The sequence below is a fragment of the Marmota marmota genome, unplaced genomic scaffold (assembly GCF_001458135.2).
Source record: "Marmota marmota marmota unplaced genomic scaffold, marMar, whole genome shotgun sequence".
Taxonomy (NCBI): domain Eukaryota; kingdom Metazoa; phylum Chordata; class Mammalia; order Rodentia; family Sciuridae; genus Marmota; species Marmota marmota.
Window position 1 is genome coordinate 15,753,432 of NW_026000153.1, and position 11,055 is coordinate 15,764,486.

General features: G+C 34.8%; 1 protein-coding gene across 1 annotated transcript in view; it reads left to right on the forward strand.

Moving 5' to 3' along the window:
* Positions 1 to 10,081, forward strand: part of Cdk13 (cyclin dependent kinase 13) — a gene marked incomplete at its 5' end in the record, with an annotated part of 97,027 nt that extends 86,946 nt beyond the window's left edge. The window contains 3 exon segments of the mRNA XM_015490090.2: positions 4,451 to 4,656; positions 7,724 to 8,173; positions 8,672 to 10,081. Coding sequence (XP_015345576.2) covers positions 4,451 to 4,656; positions 7,724 to 8,173; positions 8,672 to 9,522 — 1,507 coding nt within the window.
* Positions 10,082 to 11,055: the final 974 nt, after the last annotated feature.

Below are 11,055 nucleotides of genomic sequence, written 5' to 3' on the forward strand. Positions count from 1 at the left end.
AATTTCACATTATAATAGCTAATAGTCCATATTTAGATTTTCCTAGTGGCCCAATAATTTTTATTGACTTTTAAAAAAAAATTAAACTGATTTAGACTTCACATTGTATTTAGTTGGTGTGTCCTTAGGACTTTTATCATGTCATTCTTTGAAAAGCCCAAGCTAGCTGTTTCATAAAACATTCTACAATCTGGATTTGATTGCTTTCCCATGATTAGAATTAGTTTGATGTTTTTTCAGGGGGAGAATTCTGTCTAGCCAGCCGTGGTAATACACACCTGTAATCTCAGCATTTTGGGAATCTGAGGCAGGAAGATCTCAAGTTTGAGGTTAGCTTCAGAAACTTAGAAAGACCATGTCTCAAAAAATAAAAAGGACTGGGCATGTGGCTCAATTGTTAAGCACCCCTGGATTCAATCCCCCACTACCCTCCAAACAATAAAGAATATTATCTGCGTGGTGATGTGTGCTTTCTCTTCTATCACATTAAGAGGAATATATTATTTTATCCCATTATTAGTTAATTCTAAGTTTAATCACTTTAGTTTGTGCTCTTGAGAGAATTCTGCTAAAACTGTATAGAGGATATTTTCTGTTGATATCTAAACTTTTAAAATTAAGGGTTTAAATAGTTATGAAGGATATAATTTTTGATATATTTTAAATGTTGAGATTTTAAAGTAGAGCAGTTATATTAGTCTTTCCCTGAACTAGCAAATGTATCCAGTAGGATCTAAATATGGTAACATTCAGTGATCACTTAGAAAATGTTGCACAGTTAGACATTGTTCCTTTTTCATCTTGAAATTCCATTACTTCTGTAGGTTTTTATTATAATGTAACATGCATTACATTAATTACTCTCTCTATATATACATCCTATACGTAAGTTAAAAAAAAAAAGGAAAAAAATCAGTGAAATCTAATGAAGGTGTACCTGTTGATTACTATTATTCTACAGTGAGATACAGTTCCACATTCATTCTTATTTTATTTTATTATTTATTTATTTATTTTGTTGTTGCTTGGGATCAATCCCAGGGCTTCATGGACATGCTCTACCACTGAGCTATAGCCCCAGCCTTATTTTTTATTCTTATGAATACTCTTAATAAGTAAGTATTTGAGAGTAGAAGGAGCTGTTCATAATTATATTACCGTCTTTGAATTTCTTCCATGTTATGTATCCAAAATTTTTAATCAAGTGATTTTCAGTAACTTTAAGACATCAATTTAAAGTTTTTTTCCTTCAATTTTCTTGATAGTAAAGAATTGGAAACCATGTTAACTATGAAAGGATTTCTTATCCAGTCATTTAAGTATTCAGTTTTCATTGGCTTTGTCTTTTTTTTTTGATACCTGGGATTGAACCCAGGGCATGTAACCGCTAAGCCACATCCTCAGTCCCCTCTTTTTTTAAAATTTTGAAACAGTGTCTCACTAAGTTATTTAGGGCCTCACTAATTGTGCCTACTGTGTGAGGGGCATATTCAAGTGCTTACCTATAGCTTTGAACTTGGAATCCTTCTGCCTCAGCTTCCCCAGGTTCTGGGGTTACAGGCATGGAACCTGGCTATCCATATTTATTAAATGACTTTTTGTAATACTTGTAACTTTTTCTTATAAATTGTAATTAATGTTAATCACCTAAATCACTTAAATTTTATCACAGCATACCTGACTGCATTTTTTCAAATTAAAAATAGGTATGTTAGTACATATTTGAGGGACATTCTGTAAACCAGTAATATGGAGTGTGTTTTATTAGATAAATTAGTAAAGCAGTCAGGTTGAAATTATAGTGGCATTGATTTAATATTTGAATAACAAAGTTATGCAAGCATAGAGCATTTTATTTTGTAATACGATGCAAGAGTAGCAAAAAATATAAATTATGAGTTAAGGACTATGAAGAAAAGCATGGGTATTCCTTTGATAAATATTTTTTTTCAGAATAATCAAATGAGAGTGGAGTATTAAATAAATCAGAAAAACTCCATTAGTTGTTTTATAAGGTGAAATATGATTATCATTGGAATAAATATTTCATGATATGATCTGAAGAAAATAGTTTTAACCTCCCTTGTTGAATGATGGTCAGTTGATATCAAACATGAATATTGTGCCTACTGTGTGAGGGGCATATTCAAGTGTTTACCTATATTAACATATACTGCCTCTACCCCCATAGAGTGGGTAGTGTTGTTAATATTGTTTTTAAAGGTTAGGAAACTGAGGCACAAAGGCCAAGTTACTTGCAAGCCTGAATTTCAACCAAACTTCCTCCATTTAGTTATTTGGAAAATATTTCTGGTCTATCTAAAGAATCAGCATTGCTAACCTTATTATTTTAGCTGTTTGTAGGGTAATGTTTATCTGACCTAGAGTCAAGTGTTGAGATAACCTTTAAAGAAACTCTGAAGTTTAAATTGTGGGAGGAAACACCCTTTTTATGGATTACTTTGCTCTGCTCTTATGAGATTCTCCTGTAAGAGCACTGCATTTCTTGACCATCACGATGTAAGAGGGGATATCACTTCATTTACCCACTCTGTAGAACTGTAATATATCTGAATTCAGAGTATCCCAGTAGAGGCTAAGGCTTACATTCCACACACACACACACACACACACACACACACACACACAGAGAGAGAGAGAGAGAGAGAGAGAGAGAGAGAGAGAGAGAGAGAAAGGAAAGTCTTTGGAGGATTTGTGATACCTTAAAGCTTCATACCAATATTTCAAATTGTACCTTTGTTTGTTACTCCAGGAGGTTTTTACACGCTGAGGCAATGCACCATAGTAAGATGGCTGAGAGGTATGCCTTTGTTTTGTTTTCAGACCTCAGGTGCATAGACTTGGTTTAATCATAATCCTTGTGTCACTCATCATTGGTCCATGCATGGCTCTCTTTTATTTTTTAATTAGTTATTTTAAATAATGTTAATAAGCAGCCATGAACCTACCAAACAAAACCTAGAACTTTGAAAATAACCTTATTTTAATCATATCATAACCCTTCTTCCCACTTATCCCCTTGCCTTCCTCCACCTGAGGTAACCACCATCCCTGGTTTTTTTTTTTGTTGTTGTTGTTTGTTTGTTTGTTTTTTTGGTATATACTTTTTGTTGCCATCTGTATGTACTCATAAATTATATTTTAAAATTTTAGTTTTTTAATTTTATAAAAGGTGTCATGCTATCTGTAATCTTTTGGAAATGACCTTTTTTTACTAATATTTTATTATATTGCTAAGATTCAACCACAGTGTTGCATATGCCTTTATTTTATAACACAAGTAATTGCAAAAGAGGAGGTGTGAAAGAATTTGCTTGAACATGCAGGCAACTTTCAAAGTTCAGTCTTAGGAAAAAAGACATATGGATATGGAAATTCCCTTAAAACAATTTCAGGTGTAGCCCTTTGGAAAGGCTTCATGTGCTCCTCGAGGTAAAACATCCAGGTTGAGGACTTGCAGGTATATATCACCAGGTAGGGTTGCTTAAAGAAATTTATAGATATTCTGGGCAAGTTTACTAACCTTTCCAAGCCTCAATTTTCTTATCTTTAAAATAAATAAAATAGTAATGTTTGCACAGGATTTTTTGTTAGGGTAATAAGAAACATTTATAAATCACATATTATGTCTTTCTTTAAGCAAAATTATTCTGTAGTGATAATACTTTTTATGAAATTACATTCAGGTCATCATTTCAGAATTGTGGGTGATTTTGATAGTTAACTAGTTATTCAGAACTCTGTTGATGAGTGATGACCTTCTCAGTGCCTGAAGTACCTATTTTTAAAATTCATCTGTAGCATCAAGATAATTTCAGAGCATTTTATTATCAAGAAATAAAAGCTTTTCCTAGGAAGTTTTCCCACAAATGTCATATTCTAGCCTGTATTTTTTTTTTTATCTTGTATCTAGTTTCTGCAAATCGCATGTTTCTGCCTCCTTCATGTCCTATTCAGTGTAAGATGTATATGATAAGAATTGCCTATAAAAATGTTGCACCAAGGATAATGTTAGCCTACTTTTTTGAATATATATTCTTCATTCAAAATTTTTATAAGTGATTATTTATTGATTATTTAGAAGACAAAGAAAAATTGTTCATCAATAAAGGTAAAGCCCTGAAGGACATGGGGCAAAGATGATTTTTATTGGAGGAGTTTTACAAAGTCTACATATGAAGTCTTCAAGAATGATTTGGGGGCTTGGGATATAGCTTTGGTGCTACATAGTAATGTTAGCATATTTTTTTATTAAGAAATACCATTCATGGGCTGGGGTTGTGGCTCGGTGATAGAGTGCTTGCCTGGCATGTGTGAGGCACTGGGTTCGATTCTCAGCACCACATATAAATAAATAAAAGATCCATTGACAACTTAAAAAAAAAAAAAGAAGTACTATTCACAATTTAATACTCATATATATTTTCAGCCTTCCTTTATGGCAAGATTGTCATGAGTTATGGAGTAAAAAGCGAAGAAGACAGAAGCAGATGGGCATGACTGATGATGTTTCCACAATTAAAGCCCCCAGAAAGGACTTGTCTTTGGGCTTAGATGACAGCAGAACCAACACACCCCAGGGTGTGTTGCCATCTACACAACTGAAATCTCAGGGCAACTCAAATGTAGCACCTGGTCAGTAATATTTTACATGGGTTGATTTTCTTCACATTGTTTTATGGCTAATGTTGATTATATTACTCTGCTGTCAAAGCATCTGGCTAAAAAGATGAAAATTAAGGTTTATTCATGGAACTTGATGTCTCCTTATTGTTTGTGCCAGTATAGAAGTTTCATTGCTTCTTGGCAACCACAATTTTTAGCAGTCTCAAGGTAAGATAATTTCTAAAGAAATATCAACTTACTTATGATTGGTGGTTGGTCAGATTTCTCTTTTTCCCTAGTGCAGGACTCAGTACATCTTTTACTAACACTATTCTCCGGGAAGCTCAGCTCTCAATGTCTGTGGATACTTACGGAATAGGAAGAAGAAGATAGGAAAGACAGCCAAAAATCATAATGAGAACTCTTTCATGCCATTTATAATGTCCTCAGGTCACTCAATGATATGTATTTGTTACATCATAGAAATTCAGATATTTGTGCCAGAAATAAAATGATAAAGGAAGATATTTTATATCCACTTATTTTGGTAAAAATTTAGATTTCTTCCTCTGACTCAGTCTGTCATAGAAGTAACCTTCTTCATGGAAAGTTAGCTATTTCAGTGTTCTCAGAAGTGGTGTTAAAATCACCTCATTTAGTGAATAACCTGTAAAAATGAAACATACTTTCTCATTTGTTTCAAGAATCTAGAAACATTCAGCTTCAGTTTAATTGTTTTTTTAACAAAGACAAAGTTGATATAAAATAAGTGTGTGTGTGTGTGTGTGTGTGTGTGTGTGTAAGTAGTGATTTGTTAAACCTGAAAAAAATAGACCAGCACTTATTGAGATGAGTAATTAGTTAATTAAAAAAGATCTATGGATCATATTGAACTTTTGGAACTTTTGGTGGTTGAGTATAAATATAGAGGAGATTAGTTGAGAAAGCTTGAGAAAGATTACCATTAATGCTTGCCCATATAATCTACAAGCTTAACCTTGTCCTTGGTTAAACCACACATATAAAGTACCTGAGACTTTAAAAACCAAAGCAATGGTTATTTGTTGTTCAGACATATTCCTTCTTGAAATAGTGAAGTTTCCTTACACATGAGAATATTTGATATATATATAACTTTAGGAGACACATCTGTTTTATACAGTGAGGGTTAATCTATATCAAGTTCAGTATTACTTTGCTTTTTTAAAAAATATGTAAAATATGAAGAAAGGCAAAAGAGAACAGTAATTGTTCCTATTAATATATGTTATATGTTTTATATACTGTATTACTCTAAGAGGATTTGAGAATGGAAATAAAGAAGTTTAAAGGGTGTAGTCTATTATCTCAGGTAATAGTTGTCTTATTTTCATGACTGTCAGGAGGAGAGTAGGAGCACACCTAGAAGAATAGAGGGTAGTTTACTTTAGCTGGTAAAAAATGAACTGCCTTCTGAGCTTATTTTATACTTTACTTGTCTCTGAATTATTTTACAACTCTAATTATGGTGGAGAGTTTTAATATTTTTCTTTTACTTTTTTGATAGTTTTAAAAACACATTTATATTAAAAAGTGAGAATTTGGGGCTGGGGTAGTTCAGTGGTTGAGTGCTTGCCTCGCATACATGAGGCACTGGGTTTGATCCTCAACCCCACATAACTAAATAAATAAAACAAAGATAAAAATATTTAAAAAGCAAGAATTTTCTTTCTGCTTCATTTCCTTTATCATCAGTGGATTGAAATAAGAAAATGCTTCTATTCCAAAAGAGACACTTCTGTGAGAGAGTGTTTCCCTGAGTTCACATGGAGATTATTTATGCTAATAAGAAAAATAAAAAAGGTGTCTGGGGCTGTGGCTCAGTGGTAGCTCACTTGCCTGGCATGTGTGAGGCACTGGGTTCAATTATCAGTGCCACATGTAAATAAATAAAATAAAGATCTATCAACAACTAAAAGAAAGAAAAAGAGGAAAACTGGCCCTTGGGGTATAGCAAACTAACATGGTTCTTTATGAATGCTTGCGGATCATAAGAAGAATTTGCTCAAGTTTGTTTTGAATTAACCTAAATATAATACTAAGAAGTAATAAAAAGTATCTCAAAATATATAAGTGATATAAAAAGAGTAATATGAATGGCATTAATCATCAGCCTTTCATCTTCTTAGAGTCTCTTGTCTATGAGTCTGACATCTGTGGTAATGGAAATTGCTTATCAGTATCATCTGACCACCATGTATAGTATAATATGCATTTGAGCCTTGTTGTTAAATGTGATTCACATAAGCTTGCACAAGAACCTATGTCAACCAACCGAAATCTAAACTGAAATTGGAAAGAACAATTGAATCTGTTACTGGTGATGAGTTAATGCTGTCATATATGCATATAATAAGCATGTTTCTGAAAGCATTCCTAACTTATTGAAAGTAAAAACAGATTTTTTTTCAGAGTTGGTAATACATCCTAATTTGAATTTACTTCAAAGATAAGGTTAGATTCTTGAGTAATAAACTTTATTTTAGAGAAGAAATAGGTGTATTAGTTTAAGAGCTCAGATTCTGGAATCAGAGAGAGTTGAGATATAATTTCTGCAGCTTATAAATTCTATGACCTTAGGCACTAAGTTACATAGTCTGTTTAGGTCAGTTTCTTTTTCAGTAAAATGAGGCTAATATGAGAGCCTGCCTTGTAAGGTGATTGTGAAGAATAGAGGATTTAAAATGCTAAGAAAGTACCTGACACTCTGTTAGCTATCATCATTATTCATTTTCCATTCACAAAGTGATATTTCCTGGTTAAATCTTTAGAGTGGGATTCTATTGATAGTTTTGATTTTTCTTTTGAAGTATTTACTTCTTTTGAAGTATTTACTCTTAAAGATTACTTATTGAAAATTGACTGCAGTTCTCTTTTGTTCTAATTTATGTTCCAGTTACATGTCATGATAGGGAACTAGATTGAGGTGCCCTTTTCACAGTGTTTCTGAAGTACTCTCCCTTAAATGTATATTTTAATATGGTAACATGGAACCATTTGGAGGGTGGGAGGAGCTGTGGATTATGGCAGTTCTAATTAATACAAATTTTGTCTTTAGTAATAACAGGCCCTGGACAGCAGTTAAACCACAGTGAATTGGCAATTCTACTAAACCTACTACAGTCTAAAACAAGTGTTAATATGGCTGATTTTATCCAAGTATTGAACATTAAGGTAAACTCTGAGACTCAACAGCAGCTAAATAAAATAAACCTTCCTGCTGGAATTTTGGCAACAGGTGAAAAACAGACAGATCCATCAACACCACAGCAGGAGCCTTCGAAACCATTGGGAGGAATTCAGCCTTCTCAGACCGTCCAGCCTAAAGTGGAGACTGATGCTGCCCAGGCGGCTGTGCAGAGTGCATTTGCAGTTCTGTTGACTCAGTTAATAAAGGCTCAACAGTCAAAACAGAAAGATGTGCTACTAGAAGAACGGGAAAATGGATCAGGACATGAAGCATCATTACAACTCAGGCCACCTCCAGAACCTAGCACACCGGTATCGGGTGAGTGTATAGATACCTGACTACTTACTAACACAGCTGTATTCATATTGTTTTCTCGATGTTGTTGGTTTGCTATAATGCAGATTGTTAAGTGACATTGCTAAGAGATGGTCTGAAAATTCTGGGTCACTGGTGATAGGTTGGTTTCCTAGTTTGTTTATTCCCAAGAAGAGATTCTTTAACAAATTATCCAGGTGTGACATAATTCATTATGAATGCTATAGACTTTTGTAAGGTCAGCCTAAGGTTAAAAGATAATCTCTTGTTCCAAATACAAAAGAATGTTTGATCAAGGCATAAACTTTATTCATACTATTATCCTGTACTTAAATGACAATAGGCAACACTACTTGTAAACTTGTAAACTTTTCTCCTTTTCATTCAGTGTTTTTCCTGAGACAGAACATCTAATCATCTTTAGGACCACCCATAGGAAACATCTATTTTGAATATTCAGTTGTCTAGCTTTTGACTCTCTTTTTGTTTTGTTTCACTTAGGGCAAGATGACCTCATTCAGCACCAAGATAGGAGGATTTTGGAGTTAACACCAGAACCAGACCGGCCTCGGATTCTGCCTCCTGATCAACGTCCTCCTGAGCCTCCCGAACCACCACCAGTCACTGAGGAAGATCTGGATTATCGGACAGAAAACCAGCATGTACCTACCACTAGTTCCTCATTAACTGACCCTCATGCTGGAGTGAAAGCAGCCCTGTTACAGCTGCTTGCTCAGCACCAGCCCCAGGATGATCCCAAAAGAGAAGGTGGTATTGATTATCCAGCAGCAGACACTTATGTGCCCACTTCAGACTACAAGGACAGCTTTGGATCCTCTTCTTTCTCTTCTGCTCCTTATGTTAGCAACGATGGTCTTGGAAGTAGTTCTGCTCCACCATTGGAACGACGTAGCTTCATTGGAAACTCAGATATTCAGTCTTTGGATAACTACAGTACTGCTTCATCTCATTCTGGTGGTCCACCTCAGCCTTCTGCCTTTTCTGAGTCATTTCCCAGTTCAGTAGCTGGATATGGAGACATTTACCTCAATGCTGGTCCCATGTTATTTAGTGGAGACAAGGACCATAGATTTGAATATAGCCATGGTCCTATTGCAGTCCTGGCAAATAGCAGTGACCCTTCCACAGGGTCAGAGAGTACTCATCCTTTGCCAGCAAAGATGCACAACTATAACTATGGTGGTAATTTACAGGAAAATCCAGGAGGCCCCAGCCTCATGCATGGACAGACCTGGACCTCTCCTGCCCAAGGGCCTGGATATTCACAAGGATACAGAGGACACATTAGCACATCAGCTGGCAGAGGTCGAGGGAGAGGGTTACCATTTTGAGTATCTGTTTTTCCTCAGGCACATCATTTTTATCTGGAAAGACTTTTCTAGCTGCAATTTAAGGCAGCAGTCCAAGAGACTTGAATAATATTAATTCAACAACAGCTTTATTTTTATGTGGAAAAGGGTCTTGCATACAATAGTTTAAAAAAAAAGAAAAAAAACTTTGCTTAAATTCATGCTGTTCTTAAAACTAGATCTATTGATTGTACATCTTCACAATTCTAGTTAACAATTTTATTTTGTATTCTTGCAGTTTTAAGTGGATGCTAATCTTAGGGACATAAGCCTTTTATGACCCTCTTGCAGATCTTCTGAACTATGCACATTTGTGCTTTTTTTGTAAGTTTGGACCAACTTTTATGTAACAAACAACCCCTTCCTGCCCCCCTCCAGTTTTACAACAATCAGAAAGGGCACTGATTTATTTGGTATTTTTCTTTTTACAAAGCTACCTTTAGTCAAAGGTCACTGTCAGTCCTTGCACCTGCTTTCAGTGTTATTGTGAAAGGTGTACTTTGTGCTCATTTCAGAAAATAAAACACAACCTTTCTCTTGATGCAACAGTTTTATAAAAGAAAATGGTCAACGTTATTTTTGTTTGTTTTGCAGATTATCATAGCCTAGCAAAATGCATTAAAATGAAATAGTGGGTTTTATATGAAAAATATGGGGTGGGGAGGGTTAAGTAAGTGCCTTAACTGGTGAGCTTAAGGTCTGAAAAGGTAGTTAACCTTTACACCCATTTGTCTTTTAAAGGGAATCAATGCATTGTACTGAACAGGCAGCAAGCTCTCAAGTTTTGGGTGGCTGCCTATTCAGTCCCTGTGAGGTCCATTCCCTCTGCCTGTCACACTTCATTTTCTGCCTATCTTTGGGCCATGTTATCTTTCACTACCACCTTCTCTTGGTAGGGGAGTGAGAGCAAAGAAAGGGAATAGACCTGCTGTCAGTACCTTTTGTTACTTCTGAGAAGTTCTAAAAAGTTTTGTTATTTAAATGGTTGAAGGTAACAGCTAAATGAGAATTTTAAGATACCGTTTTCTTTCAGGCTGCCATATTGTCCCTATTTTCATTTGGAGTTTAGAAGCAAGAATTAATAACATAATTTGCTTAAATGTATTAAAATGTTCATGGGAGGAGGGGTGGCAAACACCATATTTTTTAAGTTATGCAGTTGCCATTTTAAGAAAAAGTCAACTCGTTAACTAGAAATATTGCCTAGATTGAATTTATTGAAGCAAAAAGAAATAGAGAAGACCTCTTATCTTCCTTCCTCTCACCTTCTATAAAGTTTATTATGACTTCTGCCAGACATACAAAATCTTAGTTCATTTTAACATTTTTTTTCTTTTATTGAAAGTAACAAAGAAAGATGGAATAATTGTTATTTAAACCGTAATGTTTTGGGGTCTCTCGTTTTGTGCACGTGTGTGCGCATGCACGCGCGCAAGCACACGCTTATAATAATTTTGGAAAGGAACCAAAGGTAACTAACAAGTGTTTCCATCATCATTAAATGGAAAAACAGAC